This window comes from Haliaeetus leucocephalus, unplaced genomic scaffold, assembly GCF_000737465.1.
Source record: "Haliaeetus leucocephalus isolate CR32 unplaced genomic scaffold, Haliaeetus_leucocephalus-4.0 Scaffold141, whole genome shotgun sequence".
In the NCBI taxonomy this organism is placed as follows: Eukaryota; Metazoa; Chordata; class Aves; order Accipitriformes; family Accipitridae; genus Haliaeetus; species Haliaeetus leucocephalus.
The window spans coordinates 2,409,425-2,430,917 of record NW_010972577.1 but is presented as its reverse complement, the minus strand read 5'-3'; the positions used below and the strand labels follow the sequence as shown (position 1 = coordinate 2,430,917).

The 21,493-nt window shown below is 40.2% G+C and overlaps 1 protein-coding gene across 1 annotated transcript in view; it reads right to left on the bottom strand.

Moving 5' to 3' along the window:
• Positions 1-1,760: 1,760 nt before the first annotated feature.
• Positions 1,761-21,493, bottom strand: part of LRRC1 (leucine rich repeat containing 1) — a 64,609-nt gene continuing 44,876 nt past the window's right edge. The window contains exons 11-16 of the mRNA XM_010561101.1: positions 18,910-19,028; positions 17,824-17,907; positions 7,636-7,751; positions 6,550-6,722; positions 4,874-5,010; positions 1,761-2,993 (exon numbers count right to left, since the gene is read on the bottom strand). Coding sequence (XP_010559403.1) covers positions 2,835-2,993; positions 4,874-5,010; positions 6,550-6,722; positions 7,636-7,751; positions 17,824-17,907; positions 18,910-19,028 — 788 coding nt within the window. The 3' untranslated portion in view covers positions 1,761-2,834. The remainder of the gene's footprint in view (positions 2,994-4,873; positions 5,011-6,549; positions 6,723-7,635; positions 7,752-17,823; positions 17,908-18,909; positions 19,029-21,493) is intronic.

Genomic DNA, 21,493 nt, shown 5'->3' with positions numbered 1-21,493 from the left:
GGAAAGGACAGCGGTATGCAAGTTTCCAGTACTCACTTTACCACAATACACTGATTATCAAAAATATGGCATGTAAGCCAGAAAAATAATCTTGACACATAAATTATATGGAAGCTGTGGGGAAAAAGCCTGGAGCAACACACAGGGGATGGAAAAATCTGTTGCTACACAAACTACACAAAGAATGGTAGCAAGAGAGTGCTTTTTTTTTTTTTCCTACTCTTGCAAGACTATGGAATTGTGACTCTCAGTAAAGAGAACTCACATGCAGTAACTGAGAGGTTAATATTAAATCCACTCCACCACTATGGAGCTTTTCCCTGGTTACCTGTTTAGCTAATAAAGCAGCATGAAAATTTTGTAGTGTTTCTTTCCTTGCATTAGATGGACCCCGCAAAGGACTTACAAAGCAAATGAAAAAGTAAAAGTTTAAAGAGGAAAAAAAAACCCCAAAGTTATGTTTACAAAATTATATTCACTGTTCAGGCTCCTCAAAGCATCAGCAAGAGAAAAGAGCCAAACAGAGACTGGGAAGGGAGGGCTCATGCTTTCAAGGACACACTCTGCTTCAGCATAACAAACATCATCAGCTTTTTGTGGCTATAAAGTACAGTTAAAACTGCCTGGAACCTTATCAACACTGTTGGGAGGACAAGCGTACCTAAACCACTTTATGAAATGGCACACTATTCGAGAGATCAGATGCTAAAAACAAACCAAACCACAGCCTCAAAATGAAAAACTGTCATCACAGAGCACAGAGTCTTGATGCCTTTGGCTTTGGTCTGTCTTTTTTTCAAACTCATCTTCATCTCAAATGGGTTTGCCAAGGCTTACTCGGACTCTGGGTACAAAGTTTCCTACATTTGTAAACTTTTGTTGTGTCAATCCCAGTAAGCACTTTAAAAAGAAAATTTTGCCCAAGGTTGGAGCCAACTGTACCAAAACCTCATTTTCTTTCCGGTTTTATTTTAATAGCAGCTTACCAAGAACAACTGGCAGAACTCTGCTTTGGGAAGAATGAAACTACGCTACCCATGAAACTAACCTAACACCTGTCAACCCACAGCAGCTTCTGCAAAGAGAAGCCTGAAGCTTAAATGAGGAATCTCTGGGACAAGGTATTTCTGGGATAAGAAGAAATCATAAAAATTAATATATTTTGCCAGGTTAGATTTGAATATTTACAGACAGCTTGCAATACCTACTTGTTCGGTATCAAAAAAAGAAAGCAGTGCCTTTTGTAAAAGCTTCAAGTCAAGAAGTTAAATTACAAAAATTATCAAATAATGCAGTTATTTGATACATCTTCTCCTAGAAACCCTCATATAACCAACAATCACTGAAAGAAATGTTCAGCAGAAGGGATGTGGTTAGCCATACATGAAGTGTCAGGTCTTTAATTTTGTTGAAATTTGGGTTCATTGCATTAGCTCACACTAAATGTGTCAAATCTTTGCTCTGAACTCAGATTGCTCAAGTCCCTGCAGTGAACGAGTTAGTGGCCTTTGTTAGTTTGTGGCACATACAGAACCCAGAGACACCAAAATCAATCTTTATCAGCCTTTTGCAAAACTGTTATTTACTGAATTCAACTCAGTTAATACTTACCTTTATAAACAAACCAGAACCCACAGATTTAGTAAGACCTTGAAATCAGCATTGGACCACTAGAAGTGCAACACAGTAACAATGATAGTAAATTCCAGTATTAATTCATACATAGTTTAATTGCTATTTTAATGATACAATAAATCTACTGAAGCTTTTAAAGAATTTTTTTTATTATGGTTTTATATATTTATATAAAACCACCAAAGCACTTTAAAGAATCATGCTTTCTTGTGTAATACATAAAACTAGTTTCATACTGTGCTTCAGAAAGTCTACCGTGCTGTTTTTCAAGTTATTTTACAGATGGCACATTTAAAAAAAAAAAACAACGGAAGCATGAATTTCTAGTGACTGCAATGCAACACAGCATCCAAAACAAGATGTTTCATTACAACTAAGTTAAAGTGTGAGTGCATCATGTAATAAACAATAGCAGTTTGGTCATTTAAATCTTAATTCTGTTTACAACAAAACTAACATTTGTGCTTCACGACCTAAAATCCCATGATATAAACATAAGTTCTCTGCTGTAAAAATCCCAACAAATTACTGTCCAAAAGGAAAAACATATTTAAAACAGGAGACCAAGTTTAAATCCACTCACTTTCCTCAAGAATTGCTATATTTAAGACTAATATGACATACAAGACACAATAAGGCACAATGGGTGGTACAAGCGAATGAATACAGTTGTCCATGAAACTTGTTCTCTTCCACAGATACTAAAATATGTACCGCTCAAGATAAATTTTCTCTTAAAAATGAAATACATCATTTTGTTATGAAAGTCCTATACAAAAATTTAAAATTTACACCATCTGAGCTGCCAAAAAAATAAAAAAGTGTATCAATTTTCCACAAAACTATATTTCTCACCAGCACATCCAGCCACTGGGAAAAAGATATCCCAGCACTCTGGAAAAGGAAAGCATTATTACCCCTGTGTTTAAGACAAAAATATTGTATTCTGCATACAGTAGTGTATTCTACTTAAAAAAGCCTAGCACTATTAATATTACAATATTTATTTGGAAATTATTGGTTCACTGCCTGGATGAAATAAGGCACTTTCTTCCAGTGGGCAGCACTTTTCACATATATGGAGATGATGAATCAGGTTCTGGTTAAAAACAAAAAGGGGCTCAGTGAGGTCCCAGAAGACGACAGTAACATTTCAACAGCAGGGGAAGACACAGGAGGTAAAACCTGGAGATGAAACTCTACACAGAAGTGGTCACTCTGTCAATGGCATTATTGACCTCGTTTTTGTTTGAATCCAGTCCTTTAGCAGCATTCATATCATTCCGTAAATTCTCCACTGTCTTTTTCATGTTCTTTAATTCTCCAGGGTGTGGAGTGGCTCGCCTTAGAAGTGTTCTCTAAAAATAAACAGCGCAATAAGTGGTTTTGCCTTTGTCTCTTTGAAAAACAACATACACCTTCAAGGCTTTAGCATTCACATACCAAATATTAGGTATCGATTTTTTTATTTTTTCCCCCTTTTCCTTTTCAAACTATGATGCTCTATGTTGAACGTTATTTTCATAGCTGCTTGTTTATGAAGACAGTGAAAGAGATTTTAAGAACGGTCTAGGAGCAAATTTTTTCCACTCTTGACCTACTAATCTGAAAGCTACTCAAGTGAAGTACAATTACAAGTCATGAAGTGAAGATTCTTTCATAAATATAGTTGGGAATTTCCCCCCCCCAAAAAAAAACCCCATCCAAGTGATTTAAGATCACATTTCAAACAAAAATCATTCAGCTGGTTTTGAAAGAATCCCGCAAGATCTCTTTACAGTGTCAAATACATGTTTGTGTGGAGGTCTGTATGCCTTCCAGCCCCACCACACAGTTTGGTTCTCTTGACAGTTGAGAATAAATATCTTGAAAGGAAGAAGAGGGAGCATTTCTCTACCATCTTAGACACAAGAACATTTAATATCATTGTGCTGAAACCTTTACAAGGAAAACAAAATTTACAAAAACCCCAGTTAGCATCCAGATTAGAGACCAACAGAACACCAAGAATAATTGCACAAATATGTATCCGTACAATACACATATACATGCAATTACTTTTCAGTGGTATACACGTACACTGTGCAGATTACAGTGGAACTGATGACCCATAAATGGGTGCATTGGTCAAGACTGCTTTGGAAATCCACCCTTCGTCCTCCCCAGTAGAATCATAAACTTCTTTTTCCCCTAAAAAGGTTCTTGCCTCAAGTCAGGCTGTAATACCATGACTGAAAGCAGTTGTCATTAACACCTGAGCCCTCATTATTGTATGGACATTCTCAGGTTGGCAAAATTGTTAAGAAGCGTCATTCTGAACTCCCTTACCAGTCAGTCTACAAACAACGCTTGTCAGAGACATTTAGTTTCTGCTGCTTTAGATTAAGCAACCACCTTGCTTGAAAACTTACATGTTCATTTCCCTACTAACTAAGAATTTTTATAGGCACTTTTTAAAGTAAGACCACGTTTCTAGTGCGCTACAATCCGACAGTGCCCTGAAGTATCTCAAGCTGAGCTCTAATAAGGACCACCAGTAAGTTTTTAGAGCATCAGAGAAGCATACTGAAAATCTGACTGAAGCAGTCTTAATCTTCACAAAGACTTTTAATTGCTAATGAAAGTTAGTAAAGCTAAAGATCATGTTGCATTTTGATCTTCAGGACATGCAGAGCCCAACTTAATGAAGAGGTCTTATAAGTACAGTGACAGATGTTCCCACATCCTTTAAGTGGGAAACTAATGAGCAACGTTCTTGCTGTTTATAGACACTATGGTTGTTTCAATGCAAATGGTGGAGGGGGAAAAAAAAAAAAGGAAGAAATAAAGAGAGAAAGAAGGAGACTGGAAATAGAAATTAGAGAGACAAACAATGGCAAACTTAATGGATACACATGCAAGAGTGCTGGAATCCTAAATTAGACCCTATACACTTTCAGGCAGTAAAGCTTCACAGATGCAGGGAAAGATCCTATCTTGTTTCTGGAAAGAAAACATCCTGAGCAGACACAGGAAAAAAAAGCAAAACAAAGACTGTCCTGCATTAGAACATAAGTTATATTCAAAGCAGGGAAAAAAAAAAGTTTCAGCAGTCAGCATGAACAGTTTCTGCTACAGACGTACACAAAAAGCATGCAGTCACAGCTGAAATATTTACCACAAGAGAGCTCAGATACTTTTTACACTTTTGCATTAAAGTCACAGCATCTGCAGGTATCCAAAGGCTTGGAAAACATACCATTTCATTATCCTCTTCATCTTTTTCATCTTCTAAGAAGCGAATTGCACTGACTCTATTCACTGCCCGCTCATTCCATGTTTCATCTGACATTTCGTTTACCAAACTCTCCAGTGCACCACATCGTGGTAGGTTATCTGTTAGAACAGCAAAATGTGACTAAAGATTCAGAGCAAATCTAAAACATCAACATGTTATATTGTTAATAACTGCAATATCCAACCAATCACTCACCGAAGATTTACAATTGGCTATTTCTATTTTTTTGATAGAAAACAGAACTTGCATTAATTTTCTGTTATCAAGTACACACAATAAATAGTTTCTCTATAAATGAGAATTTTCTGTAGTTGGACTGTTTCAAGTTTGTGGCAGTTTTAGAGTACTGAATATATAATTTAGTATACTTGACACTATACATGCTTTTCTTCTGGATCATGGCTGCCATACGACATTAGCCAGTTCCCTAAATGGCATTCTGTAACACAGGACCATTGCTTTTACTGACCTCATCCTTTCAGTATTGTCAGGCATACACATCCAAGCCTTCCACCCTTGAAGCCATGAGATTCATCTGGAGAGGAGGAAATCTAACTTCTAGTAGTGAGGGCTTTAGAGAAAGTCAGTCTACCTCAGTCGCTCTTCTTGAACTAGCTTAATCTTCTCCAAATCCAAAGGGGTTAATTCATTTACTTATTTTAATTCTTAATGCAATCTGTATTCCTAAAATCCAGAAGCTGACACAAAACAGAGCCATTTCTACATTTCTACTGCTTTAACAGTTTCTATTTGCTCCAGCTGCATAGTATTGAAAGAGTGGAATTAATCTAGGTAAGTTTGGGTACCTACAATACAGATACCTACAGCTGAGCTTTTCTCTTCAGGCCCCCTTTATACTTAGTGGAGAAGAATCCACATGATTTCTTCTAAAAGTCTGTTCTTGGATGGGATAAATTACTCTCCAGTGATTACAGCACAGGTTTAAATATTAGCTCAGATAAATCCCCTTGAATGTTCACACATAGCTATAAAAGCTTGAGGACAAAAAACATTCAGAAGTTACTGGAGCAGCAACCCAGCCAACAGTGAAAAAGAGTTTATGGTTCCACCTGACCCAGAGGCAAGTTTCAGCACAAAAGGTAATAGCAACTTATACTGCAATTCTACACTTGTTGAAGAATATAATAAAGTTACTGTACAGCATCTTTGCTTGAAAGAAAATTAGCCTGCGAAAAAGTAAAATGTCTACCGCTTATTACTAGCTATGCAATTATTTTTCTGGTAAAGAGATCGTAGCTGGAAAGCCACCGATTTTCACTACATATGTATGTATTTAAGATGTATAATCAATGTACACAAATATGGACACCACTACTTGGCCCACTGGCAAGCCTCAGAATAATGATACGATTAAGTCGTCTTCTTCTTCCAGGTCTGTAATTTATTTATTGTAGCTGGTGTCACTGTGTTTTCAATAACACTCACAGCCACGTTTTTCAAAGTCTTCTGAAAACTAGTATGATTACAAAAAAAAAAAAGTTTAAAAGTGAAAATTCAACCAGAACTTTGCTCGTTAGAGCTTATGCATGTTTTACAAACACTTATGGAACAGACAACACAGTAAACAAAGAAGTAGTACTTCTATATGTAATGAAAAACTGACTCTAGGCACCTACCTTGGTGACCAGGCTCAGAAGGCATTTGAGGAAGTAATACACATGTTAAAATCTTTTCTCCTGTTTCAGGGTCTGTGTCAGTCTGAAATGTCAGCAAAGGTTGGGACTGGTTATCAGACAACCACAAAGCCTTCAGCTTTAAGGTAGTCAGTGAAAGGGGAAGATACGTCAGCCTAGTTCAAAAAAGAAAAGTAAAAAAGTCAGGGCAATCTCTTGGAGACTTAATAAATGGTCATGAAGTCAACTCTTAAGTGTATATCCCTAGGTTGGAACAAATAGGATTGAGATTAATGCTTCTAACAGAAGGCATTGCAGCGGTCATCAACTCCAACTACTCCATTCTTTACAAAAGAATCTGCAACTTTATACCATAATTCTCTGTAGCGGTGAATAACATATAAAACAATGCTGAGCTTTTTCTACTGCAGTAAAATGCCCTGGAAGGCAGTCAGCTGCTTCTGCTTTGGAGCCTTATATATACACAATTGCCAGAACAGAAATATGTAAGTGCCTATGAGCAATTATATTGCATAGATGGGATGCCATTTGCTTTTTCTCTCCCCGTCCCCATTTCACTTCCTACTAAGCAATGGAACTAATTTGCTGGTTTATGCTTCAATCCACTCCTTTTTGCATTTTGATGTCTGAAGCATATCAGCTAAGATTCATGAGAAGCTGCAAGATCAAGTGGCATTATTTGTTACTTGTACTGTATCTCTAAGATAAGACACTCAATATTAGCATTACTTGACATTAATGCTGGTAGTTTCAGCTGAAGCACTAACAAATTGCCTAGATTCTCAGTTTTAATTCAGAAATATAAAAATCCAGAGGTTTTTCTTTTTTTTTTTTAAATCCTGTCTTTTCCTCAGGGTCAAAGCAATCGAGAAAATGTACTCATGACAATACACAATTTATGCTACTTTGGGCCAAAGGGGAAGACTACTTTGACAATTTTATCAGTAATGCTAACACAGAAGTCATAATTGGTTTTTTGTTATTGCATTCTTAGACATATAATCTTTTGATGTTAGAAAGAATTAAATAAATCCAGCAAAAGAATGTGACAATACAAAAATCTCTTACCTGTTTCCAGCAACATCCAGGACATGAAGTTCAGTGGCTTGTGAAATTTCAGAGGGAATTCGAGATAATCTATTGTCACGTACAGAAAAGACGTTAAGACTGCAGCACCCCCCAATCTATATTAGAGGGGGAAAAAAAAAAAAAAAAAAAAAGTCTGGTTTTGTTGCAGTATGATAGTATAAACAAAGGCATGCAGTATGGGTCACGTAATATGTCACAGCGCATTCAAGTTACGGTGCCTGCCAGACACATCACCCGGAGGTACAGACTGCAAACAAGTGTTAGCTTAAAAGAAGTCTGACCTGAAGCAAGCCTGTTGGAGCAGTTTCTTGAACATTTGTATCTGCGAATAACGTGTATCTCTACAAATAGGTACCTTTTAGAGCCTTTCATGCCAGGAAGAGACCAGTAACCACACAGATGCCACTTTGTAGACAGCCCTCACAAAAAATACTAGCTTTATCTTTCAACTTTTTCTAGCTCTATGTTTTACATGTTAATTCTTTCTTTCCCCATGGTAACTTCAGATACAAGCAAGTGCAACTAGGCTTTAGGCAAGGCAAAATGCTAAATATACCAATCAACTCCCAACATTTATTGAGTCCACAAAGAGTAATGAAGAGTTCACAAAAAGCAGACGACTTTATGAGTAACATCTTTGATGCCCTGTTTTAATAGAAGCATCTAATTTCAAGATGATTCCCATATGAACTGGCCAATTTAGTCTAATATCCTCTGTCTCTACCAATTTAATCAAATGTAAGTATCTGCATTCCCAAGCTAATTTTGGGGTACAAAAGATGGGATTTTTCAGTTTTACCCTTAAAATATCTGTATTGTGCATCAAAGGTACATGTTTTCAGAAAAATAAACCCTCCACATTTGATTTTAAAAAAACCACACTCCACCTTTTTGTTCCAGATGGCAATTACTACTCCTATAAACACGAAGATTATTAGTTTTAGCAACCTGAAAGCTGGTTCAAGTAACTCTTTGTTCCTATTCACAAAGGAAACTTACCTTTGTTTGCTTATCATATGGAGCTTCAAAAAGCACTGCTGTTTGTTTGCCAGTTCCAAAACTCACCATGAGAAGGGAAAAAAAAAAAGTTTCTTCTCTTACTCCAGGTATTAGAGGCAAAATATCCCAATGCCTTTTGAAGCTTTCAAGTTAAGCGGACTTAGAACCTAACTATAGACAGCAAACCTACTGAAAGGTCTTAGTTCAAAAATTAGAGGACTTCTATAGTCACACACATGCAAGAAGGTTCTTCTGTCACAATATAGCCAACATGTCACTACACCTTGGTCAGGAGTCCCCAAATCTGAGCTGAAATTATGTGTTCTAGCTAACTGTCAGTTCTGTTTTTGCAAAATCCACAATTCAGTCCAAACGCAAGTTTGAGATTACAGACAAAGACCACAAAAGCTTTTCCACTAGTCAAAGTAAAAATCATGTTGATTTAACCTATAGTATTCACCAAGGAAAAAGCCATTTTTTAAAGGATGCATCTCTGACTTCAAAAATAAAACAAACAAATGGAGTATTTATACTCCACTCATCTTCCTTTGTACCATAAATATGTTTTAATGGAAGAAAGCAGCAATCAGCTGCTCGGGGCTTCTGATTCACAAGCTATTTACAGTGCAAAGTTACAGCATAACGTTCTGACAAAACAAAATCTGGGATGGTTTCCCTCAAATCACTGCACTCTAAGATGCAGCTATTTCACAAGAGTATCAGCTTTCCCAGCCCTGCATGCACACTAGGAGTGGCAACCTTGTTAGCCATTTCTGCTCGTGAATCAAAGCCCTTAGAAACCAGCACTCAAATCGCAAGCAAACGTTTCTTAGTGCAACAATTCTGCTATTCACTTTACACTGTGTATGGATTCTTAAATAATGTGCCTTGACGCATTCACAGAATACAGTGCCATATAGAAAAAAATAAAATGTATATATATACACAAACACTAAGTGTCTAATTGGTGTATCTAACACGAAGAGCTGTGAAAAGCAAGAGATACAATTAGTGAATGTTGATGAGCTGGCAACTGATGCCCTAACTGTACACAAAGTGTTCACTTTTCCATGAATGAACTTGCGTTATTCAGTCTTGGAGCATGGAGATCCAAACAGTTTAGCCAAACAAACAATGTAAAGCCATGCAGCCCTGATGAGACCAAAACTTCTATACTTTTGACAATGGAAAAATGCAGCAGTGGAACCAGCCAGCCTGAGTCATCATGCATTTAAAGCAGTTTAATGAAAGGTAACAGTAGAACCGTGGACTGAATAATACTTACAGGGTTATCAATTTACCTGACCCATAATTTTCCAAGCGGCTAACAATTAAGAAAATACAAGAGATGTTCAATTTATTTTTTTTTATCCATACTGGAGAATTGCATGCCAACAAATGGAGACAGAACATACATTCTTCTACTGCCAAAGAGGGTTAGAACTCCTAGGTTATTTTAACTTCAGTTATTTTAACTTTGCTCTATCAGTCAATAGGCAATTGTTCGAAGGTTTTGTTTCATACAGAGGTAGCGAAGACCCTTTTTCTTTTTTTTTTTTTTAATAGGGTAGTGGGGGGAGATAACAGACACTGAATTTTTTTATGAAACTGTTTTTAGAAAATGAAGGCAGCATCTTACAAGCAGCATCAGGTGAGATTTCACAGAGAAAAAAGACAAGCTGACAGTTTAAAAAAAACTAAAATCTTTGTCATTTCGAAAAAAGATCACACCCATCCAGCAGTACAGAAAGACATCAGGTCTAACGTTTGAAAACCTGAACACGAAGTGGTACCACTGAGGCAAAGTGCACACACTAAATGGCATGCTGAAAGGAAAACATCATTGTGACCACCATGAAGTAATACGGTATCAGAACGTTGCTGGTTTGGCTGAGAGTCATTAACTGACAAAGAGCCATGCTTTCCAAGGGTTTGATCACATGCTTAAAACAGACTTTGCCAAACCACCACATAGGCACCAAGTACACAGTTGAGACCACAAGCCCATTTAACAGTTAAGCACATAGTTCATTTTGAGCACAGACTTCAATTAATGGGGACAAGCATGTGCTTAGTTCTAGGCACATGAGTAACTGTTCCAAAGACTGGAGCCTTAAAGAAGTCCTCACGTTCTTCTGCAGTGAGTTAGACATCAGGAAAAGGCCTCAAAGGAGTTGTGCATGTCTAAGTCATATTCTTGGGAATTATTTCATTCTAGCAACTTTTAGAGTTATTCACTTGTCTCATCCCACCACCTCCAAAGAACAGTCGGCCCAGATAAAAAACAAAAACAAAGCCACAGAAACAAAACCCACACATCAGGCAGAAAATGATCATTACTACGAAGTGCTAATTTTGAGATCACTGACTTTACAGTACTGTAAAGTTTGAACAAAACTGCTCATTTGCATTCAGGTGGACTTGCTTCAGAGGATGAGCGTCACTAGGACCCCTTTGGGTTCCACACAAAACTCTACCCCTATGGAGGATTTTTTTTATCTTTTCTTCTATCTCAGTCTGAGGCTCATCTTTCTAACAGCTTCCTTGTTCTGGAAAAGCAGTAAGGCTTGGGCATACATAGAGAGGATGTCAGTTTGGCTGCTAAAACTCCCCTCTACATTCTGATCATGACCAGCATTCACCACTTCAGCCTCCTGCTTTTTTGGCATCCACATACCCACTGCCAGTCCATCTTAAACAGTCCTCCAGAACTGTAAGTCTTATCACATCACTTCTCTGCTGATGTTTCTGATGACTCCTCTTCTCTACTGCTGAGACTGTTGTCTTGACACCTGCATCAGTTGCGTATTTTTGATCACCCGACTTTTACTGCGCTTCTCTGTTACAATACCCTGGTGGCTGCTATTTGATTTTTCTTGCTGTTGACGCCTTTGCAGCTTTCTGGAGGTAAACCCAAGACGACTGTACATATTCATCCCTCTCTTCCCATTTAGATCCCTGCCCAAAACTCCCATTCACTTTCTCTCTTGAGCCCAGCCATCATTTACAGTCATTCATCACCACAGACCAAATTCCACTGATTACAATGGCGCATCCTCACGCTGTTGGTTCTCTAAAGCCAAAACACAAATTAAAGGTGGGAAGCTTAGAAGACCTTCAAGTTATGTTAGTTGAATAACACCTTTTGATGTCAGCGTCTGTTAACTTCTTAAAAGCTATGAATCAATTCTGCTGTCCTTACCAGTTAGCATCTTTCACACAGGTATAAGCAATTGTATTGGGTTTGTGTGGCAAGGTTTTGGTCGTGGGGGGCTGCAGGGCTGGCTTCTGTGAGAAGCTGCTGGAAGCTTCCCCCATGTCCAACAGAGCCAATACCAGCCAGCTCCAAGACGGACCTGCCGCTGGCCGAGGCCGAGCCCATCAGCGACGGTGGTAACACCGCTGGGAGAACAGACTGAAGAAGGGGGAAAAACCTGCTCAAAGGCAGCCAGAGAGAGGAGTGAGAATATGTGAGAGGAACAGCCCTGCAGACCACCAGGTCAGTGGATAAGGAGGGGAGGAGATGCTCCAGGCACCGGAGCAGAGATTCCCCTGCAGCCCGTGGGGAAGACCATGGTGAGGCAGGCTGTCCCTCTGCAGTCCAGGGAGGTCCACGGTGGAGCAGATCTCCACCTGCAGCCCGGGGAGGACCCCACACCAGAGCAGGTGGGTGCCCGAAGGAGGCTGTGACCCCGTGGGAAGCCCACGCTGGAGCAGGCTCCTGTAGGACCTGTGGCCCTGTGGAAAGAGGAGCCCACGCTGGAGCAGGTTTTCTGGCAGGACTGGTGACCCCATGCAGGACCCACACTGGAGCAGCCTGTGCCTGAAGGACTGCAGCCCGGGGAAAGGACCGATGCTGGAACAGTTCATGAAGAACTGCAGCCCGTGGGAAGGACACACACTGGAGAAGTTCGTGGAGGACTGTCACCCGTGGGAGGGACCCCACGCTGGAGCAGGGGACGAGTGTGATGTCCCCCTGCACCGCTGGGGGGTAGGGGTAGAGAATCCAGGAGGGAAGTTCTGCCCGGGAAGAAGGGAGGGGTGGAGGGAAGGTGTTCTGAGATTTGGTGTTATTTCTCATTACCCTACTCTGGTTGATTGGTAATAAATTGAGTTAATTTTCCCCAAGCTGAGTCTGTTTTGCCATGACGGTAATTGGTGAGTGATGCCTCCCTGTCCTCATCTTGACCCATGAGCCTTTTGTTATATTTTCTCTCCCCTGTCCAGCTGAGGAGGGAAGTGACAGAGTGGCTTTGGTGGGCACCTGGTGTTCAGCCAGGGTCAACCCACCACAGCAATGCAAAAAAACACAACATTATGACAACTACTACAATGATTATTCTTTAGCATGTGACTATTTAAAGTCCAGTGACACATCTCTTTTACTCAACTCTCAATACAGCTGTCAGCATCAAGAACTCTCACTAGGCTGATAAAACTTGGATAAATACATTGGGAATTTAAACAGAGTTCCTATCTTGTTGTAAAATCTTTTCCAGGGTGTCGTAACCAAAATTTTGTTTGGATTCAAAGTAAATAAAGTCAGAATTTTCCTTGGGCCCGGATACAATAGATTAATTCTTTAATTGCAAGCACAGAATACATTTAGAGGTGGAAGAAACTGCCCAGTTCACTATTATTAGCTATTATTATTAACTTTAAATTGGCTAGGAAAATCTTCTGCAAACTCACTTCAACACCCCCTGCACCACTTGTGAATAGTATGGGAGGAGCACAGCAATATTGCTTAACTCAAGACAAGTTTTCCTGCATTTTTCCTTAGTGCCTTTTGTCCCTCTGAGACACACAAACACATACTTTTACACAAATGAGGGAAGGGACAGGGCACTGGAAGTTAAAACCAGAAACAACAAAGTGGCCCCAACTTGCTTAAAAAAAAAGATAAGAAAAATGTAAAAAGCACAGTTACTGAAGAAAAAAAAACAAAACCAAAAACAAACCAAACAAAAACCCTGCAGTTTTACCTACTGTAGTAATAATTCTCAGCCATGATATACCTCAGAGCCAGGAAGGACACATTACCAGATCTCTGCAGGTTGTAGAGACTCATTAACAAAAGCACATGAACTGGAAAACATTCCAAGGAGGTTATTTATGCAAGTGCCAAAATCAACACACCAGTTTCACCATCGTTCCAGTGCCAGGGTGGGATTTCAATACCCAAGAGTCACCAGGCAGGTCTTTCAAGTCGAAGGGGAAAAACATTTGTAACTATGAACAGGTTTAGACATTCTCAGTTCTTGCCGAAGTTTGTTTCGCCACTCAGTTCAGTGAGAGAGGGATCAAGCTGCGAGATACTGAAGATGAAATCTGTCAGTGACTCAAGTCTTGGTCAGACATTCAGCTGTTTGACGTTTTACCTTATAATATATTGGCACCAGATACAGAAGAACCTTTGAACCAGGAAACTCTGAAGCAGTATTTGCATACAAGCTTCTCAATAATCTCAAGTCAAGAATTCTTAGACCAAAAGGTAGAGACTGGTTTTACAAGCGTGCATTGCAACAATCTGGCAATGTAATGGTTTGACAGGCTGACCCAAAATCCAGTGCTACTGAACTGCTAACAAAAAAGCCTCAAAAATCCAACAACCACCAACCCCTCCCCCCCCCACCACAAAAAGGCTAGAACTCAGATTATTTCGCCAGGTTATATTAGAGCAGGCACATAATTTCTGCCATCGTATCTATAAAAGCTCTCTGCTACAGAACTAATTTTGGAGGGAAGGACAGAGACATCAGCAAGTAGATACAATATTTGTTACATGTACTCTCCTCCCTAGTAGAGTCCCATTTTTTTCTGTACACATTACCAAACTATGTCTTTGTGCCTCTCCAACAGACACCAGTAAAGGCCTGTCCCACACCCATTTCTTATAAGGATGAAGAACACAATGCACAGTTGTTCTAGCACTCTGTAAGGCAGAGAAAGAATGAGAGAAGGCGGGAAGGAAAAGAAGGAAAGGAAAAGAGGGGAAGATACTGAGCAAGAATATCTGCAGTGCATACCCTACTTCTGCCTCTGCTTCTGTGAAGGGGGAATCAATGTACAAGTACTAATACTGATTGATGTGCAAAGGTCTGAGACCCCAATCTTCGCCATACTATCTCAGGAGACATCTTAAGCAACTCACAGCAGGCAGGAGTGCTGAAAATGACTGCTGTCAGAAGCTTGTGCCCAGCTTTAAATATTAATTAGTCAGTTTGAGACGAAAATAAATTAAAAAGATGGTATGCTTTCTCACTGTCAAGCAGAACCTTCTAACAGACAGAAAAAGGGTGACACATTTTTCAGTTTTCCTTAGGTGCTCTACCAATGCATTTTGGGGTTTTTTTTTTCCAAGTCAGTAAAGATAAGAAGGAAAATGGAAGTTGAACATTTCACCAAGACACCAAATTTTTGCCATTATCAGCACCCCTGAAGCTGCTCAAGTGGATGCTTTGTGCAACAGCAAACAGCACTCATTATACCTGTGCACTCTGTTTACACAGAACATTTTTCTTTTAGAGCTATGAAATGTGACTCTTCATTGAATTCCTCTGAATTTTAGCCAGAAAACTTATACTTCAGAAATATTCATGTTTGGTTTAAAGCAAAAAGCTACTGGTTAAGAAAAATACTACACAAAGAAAATGCAGCTCCAGGAACAAACAATACATGAGCAGAGAGCAGTAGATTTCTTTCTGTTTTCAAAACTAGCATTTCAGCGCTGTTAGAAGGCAATCTAAAAACTTCGAGGGAAAAGTATTTTATTGCACAGCCTAAGCACAAGGAATTGAAACTGAAACTTGAAACACTGAAACTGAAAAGTCTTGTTAGCTAGACGGTACGTTCTGCAATACATGCACATTAACAGTATTTTTGAGACAAACCACTGCATCAGTTGTTTATGCTTTCTATTTGTTACCATTACCAGCTTGGAATTCAAACCCACTAATCTAGAGGGTCTATGTGACCCTCCAGCTGGAGAAGGACTGACTTCCTTTAAAAATAAAAAATAAAAGAATTTTTAAAATCCACAGAGCAAAACATACTTTAATGAAACATTCTGGAGATCTTACATTAAACATAATTTTGAAGTGTTTGCTCTACTGAGAAAGATAGACCTTTGTGGAGACCTTTACAGGGGAAAAAAAAAAAATTCTATTTCAAAGGAGTGATACCAAGGGGCTCTGTTTCTTCTGTTTCTCTGCCAAGCTCCCTGGGAATCACCCTCTCCCATCTTTATTTCCTGGACTTTCTAGAACTCCCCAGCTCACGTCATTCCAGATACCTCATTCCAGATTTCCTAATCACCCACCTTCTCCAAACACGGTCATCCCTGACTTTATCCCACCCCTTGTGTCCCCTCCCCTCTCCCTCATGTGCACTAACATTCTCCACACACGTTCTTGTTCTTCACTTCACTCCCAAACAGACACACTCCATATTCACCCTGCTTTACCTGCTTCTGAAGCCGAGTCTTCTCTCAACTGCTCCTGTCCCTGCTCCTTCCAAGCCACACTGCTTGCCCTCATGCACCATCTCCAATACCATGAAATTAATTAACTAAGAAAAGTGCTTATACACTATGTAAGCTACTAATGGCCAATCTGGAAATAAAGTGTATCAGTAAAACCTTACATGCTATAACAAACTCAGAGCAGTTCTGCTTAAAGGTGGACTAGACACAAAATTGTACAAGTCTCACGTACAGATAGTTTAAGACACCTGCATAATGTATTAACTTAAGTTCTTTGTAAAGACATGGCAAGTTTTCTGCTGAATGAGCACAAGATCAAAATTGCCATCACATCCCAACCTGGAAACATGGTTTTTCAAGGTCCTGCCTCTTGCTAGCATTCATGCAACCCATCTGGGTACATCCTCTGCATTTTCTGTTCAGAACCAGCAGCACCTCTGCTGAGGAGACACTGTCCTGCTAGAGGAGCTACAGTATTCACATCTTCTCTTCCCTCCCTCATCTTTCCCCCCCCCCATCAAACATACATGTACAAACCAATCTGTAAAAGAGAATAAGGGCTATCGTGGAGCCCTGATTAGGTGACTGACCTGTGGCAGCTCAGACCTGGGCCACTGGAGTTGCAGCTGCCAGTGCCACAGCAGTATCCTCTGCCCCTGCTTGATCCGTCTTCTTCAGACCATTGGCTCTCCCCCATCTCCCAGGTCCCAGCCACTTTACTTCCTCCTCACACCACCTCCTCAAGCTGTCCAAGCTCCATAAGTAAGCGGGCCTGAACAGAAGTATGTGCTCACTAGCCAGACCTGATACTCCTCTCAATTCCCATCCACCAGCTGCCACCTGAGTATGTAACCCTCCTGCTCCTGAAGTGACTGAAAGTGGTGAACAAAAGCTACGACCTCAGTGCCACACGTTAGAAACAGATAGAAAAATTAAGGGGGAGAATCACTTAAGACAAAAATTACAGAGAAACAGTAGTGCAAACAAAACTAACTTGCAGTCCCGTGCTCCAGTCACAGGATGCTGCTTCCACCAACCTCCTTCCAGAATTTACCACGGACCTAAACTTGTAGGGTCTTCCTAGTTTCACAACAGAAATTCTAGCCTCCTTTCATTCCATACACTGTTACAATAGACAAGAAGTCCTAGTGATCACAGCTTTAAGATTTCAGGTATCAGTGATCTTGATCACGTCAGGTTATCACATTTAAAGGCTAAAGTAGTGCCAAGATCTCCAAAACCAAAAACACTCCAAATCATTTTTCAGAACATGAAACCTTTCTTTTGCTATTGCTCACAAGAGACAAGGAAGACTTCAGCAGTATTTTTATACTACATCCAGAAGACGCATATTGATGTTTAAATGCATTCACTCTACTAGAGCTCCCAGACTTCAAACAGTGGTGGACCTGACACCCACATGGGGCATTACTTGTTACAAGCTAATTAGATCCAAGCCTTCTTGTTCAACTGCAAAGACATTCTGCACTTCCAAGCCATCAAATCACCACAGCTGCTGTTCAGATTTATGCTGTTCAGATTTAATGCACAAGTTTCTGATTGTGATTGGTTTGGGAAGAATACCCAGTGGATGAAAGCTGCCTGCTACTTCTTGCAGACATTTGAAATCAAGAGTTTTCTGTTTGTATAATCGCATCTGTGAGAGTTAATTGCACAAAACTTACCTCTTTGGGCAAAGATGTTAATTTGTTTCTATCGGCATTCAAATTGTTCAGCTTCTTTAGTTTTCCGATGCTCTTCGGCAATGACTGTGCCAACAAAAACAAAATATGCAAACAGAATTTGTAAATTCACAGAGTCAGAACAAAACTTATCTCACTTTAAAAATGAATTAATAGACTGATCTATTTTCAAAACTGGAGTGTAGCTAACCCTCGTTACTACCAGGCCTTCCAAAGCAGATCCAAGGTTTTATCTTGCAGAAGAAATGTCCAAGAACGTCAGTTTCCAATACAAAGTCATTCATGAGTTATCTCTGCACTAAGATGACAGATGCACAACAGCTGAGTACAGAAGCATGTACGCAGAATGTCCATATTATCTGACTTTAGGCTCCCTAAATAGCTAATTGAGAGACAAGCTTCTAACTTAGGTGCTATGAACTGACTTCTGGAGAGGCATCTTTCCAAAAGGGTTAAGCTCCTAACTCAACCAAGCACCAACCTAACTTAAGAAATGCTCAAACCTAGATTTTTATAAATACTTCTACTCTTCAAATGTCAGTGTCCTGTGAAGGCACTTTCAAAATAACGGAAGGAAATATCTAATGAAAGGAAGTCTGAGATTTTATTTTAATTGACCACATATCATATTTAATATCTGGCCAGAGTATATCAGCAGAGCAAGGAACAGTACAACAGCAGCTCTACAGCGCTCAGGGCTTCTGGTCAATTCCAGCAAGTCTGATCCAGATAATGCACAGCAAAAGTTGGCAACAACGCAACAGCACAAACTCCGCATTAAAAACACAACAAAGTAAATGATGCCTGTGCTCCAGGTGCTCCGATTCCCTTACTGATCATGAAAGATTCAAGAGTGAATATGTAACTGCTTAAGCCCTTGGAAGGGAGGATTGTTAGTACATACAACTTGATCTTCAGCATTCATTTAAGGTTAGAAATAAGATGCATTTAAAGGAAACTTGCTACTTAACAATGGTAACATTGACTAACCTTACAAGCTAAGTGATTCAGCACTTAACAGCAGGTCTTATTACCACCAGACATTTGAGAAGTCAGGACCATGCTTACCTGCAGTTGATTTTCTGTTAGAACTAGTTCAGTAAGGCTTTCGCAGTCTCCAATTGAATCTGTTAGTTGAATAAGTTTGTTCTGATCAACCTTCAAAATGGAAAGCCTCCTCAATTTTCCTGGAGAGAAAGAACAACACATTAGTTTAGTATCGTCTGATACCTGCTTTAATTACAGAAAATCATTCTGCTGCAAAACTTAGAAATCCTCTAACACAATAAAATTTTTTTCAGGTAAAAAAAAGAATTCAAGCATTGCTTCTCTCGGCACTTGCACTACTTCTGCAAGTTTATAACATCACTGAATTCATATTCAATATAAATATTCATATTCAATATTTAAGCATATTAAATTGTATTGAAGTTGCAATCTGAATGGTACCTCATGTAAATGTCAAGGACATGTCTACCCAAAGGCCTACAAAAAGAAGAAAATTATCTATTTTTTCCTCAATTATACAATGTTTATTCATAAAAGAGTGTTCAAAAGATCACCTATGCCTATTCAGCCATAGTAAGAAAGGCTTGCACTGAAGTGACAGCCCAAACTCAAACAGGATCAAGGTCTCTTTGTCCTAATATAAAACCCAGTTAGTCAGACATGAAACCCAAGTTCATTTTTCAGAATAGAAATCAAACTTCTTTGAAGGTTTTCTCCCCAAGAAGGACAAAATACTATTTCAGAGCAGAAAGCTCACTTTGTTCTTCCTTGTATAAGGAAGACATTTGTACAATGAGGGTGGTGAAACCCTGGAACAGGTTGCCCAGAGAGCTGGTAGATGCCCCATCTCTGTAAACATTCAGGCTCAGGCTGGACAGGGCTCTGAGCAAACTGATCTAGTTGAAGATGTCCCTGCTTATTGCAGGGGGGTTGGACTAGATGACCTTGAAAGGTCCCTTCCAACCCAAACTATTCTATGATTCTGCTCCTTTGTATCAGAATGATCTTTGGTGAAAAGCAGAGGTGACTCAGGCAGAGCTCAAGACAGAATTCAGGAGACATCACTAGCTGCTGACACCTCCCTGCCCATCCCCACACTGTCCAAAGTAGCTGTAATAGGCTGGCACATCAAATTCACTGATGATGCTAAATCATGAAGAGACAGCTGATACACAGTAAGATAGTAACCTAAACAGAAACCCGAGGTTCAGCAAGGAGAAGTGCAGAGCTCCACACCTGGGCAGAATAACCCTGTGCACCAGTACAGGCTGGCAAGTGACAAGGCTCTACAAGAGCCCTGCTGGAAAGGACCTGGGGCTTAATGGTGAGGACCAGGCTGAATATGAAAGAGCAGCGCACTCTCACCAGAAATAAAATAAACACTAGCTGGACTACGTTAGGAGAATTACGGCCAGCAGATCAATGGAAGTTACTATATCCCATCTACTTGGCACCAGTGAAATCATGCTGTAAAATCATGCTCAGTTTCATGTCCTGTCCTGTCTTCGCCCCCTGACTCCCTAATTCAAGAGAGATGCTGATGGGGATCCAGTACAAAGCTACGAAGATGACCAGGGCACATATGAGCTAAGGCCGAGAGAGCTGGCTTTGTTTACTCCAGCAAAGAAGCAGCCAAGGAGGTGTCTAGGAACAGTCCACCACTACTTGAAGGGCAGTTACAGAGATGACGGAGCCAAACCCTTCTCAGCAGTGGCAGGCGAGACAGCAATGGCCACAAACCAAAGTGTGGGAGGTCCCAGCTGGACAACAGAAGCTTCCTCACTGGGAGGTGGTGGAACACTGACACAGGCTGCCCAGAGGGTGCTGGAGCCACCTCCGTTAGGGGCTTGAGACTTGGCGAGACACAGCCACAGCTGACCTGACCCACTGGTGGTGGTGAGAGCCCTGCTTTGAGGGCTCTATAGATCCACCAATCCAACCAAGGATTCAGTGATCAGCTGAGCTCCTCGCAGTAGCTTTCACAGAGACCAGCAAGGTTCACGTCAACCACAATACCAGATTTTCTCAATTTCACATAATAAGTTCCAGCATTGCACAAAAAGAATAAAGTACTGTAGCCCTACCCAGTTTTCCAAACACAAGTAAGCTATTATAGTCACATAAGTAGCAATTTTTTTGGCCTTTATAACAAAAATACATCCAAAAAATGCACATGCAAACTAGGCCTAGCCTGAAATGGCCTGGCTGTTCTTAATCCCCTTCCCCAGCAAAGGATCTCCATTTAACAAGATTCTCAAGAAGCAGCAGCTCCTCTTGTTCACCAGCTGGTGTTACAGACAAGGTCCCCTCTTGCACGCTGCGTGGGCTGTAGCCTTTCGGAAGATACAGCTCCATTTCTGATGTACAACAACCGTACTGGCCAGCTCAGATCACCAGAGAGGGCTGCTACAACTCTGTACCAAACACATGCTAGCCAACTCTAGGACTCACACTACTCACCCCACTCCCCCAAGTTTAACTTCTAGAGAAACATTAATCCTTTCTTAGGCTCATATAGCATATGGAGGGAGGGGGAAGGTCTGTCCATTCTTTTCCACATTACCGGTTAAACCACATTCACAAGTCCTACCTCCCCTACACCTTTATTTTTTTTGGGGGGGGGGGGGGGGGGGGGGGGGGCAGT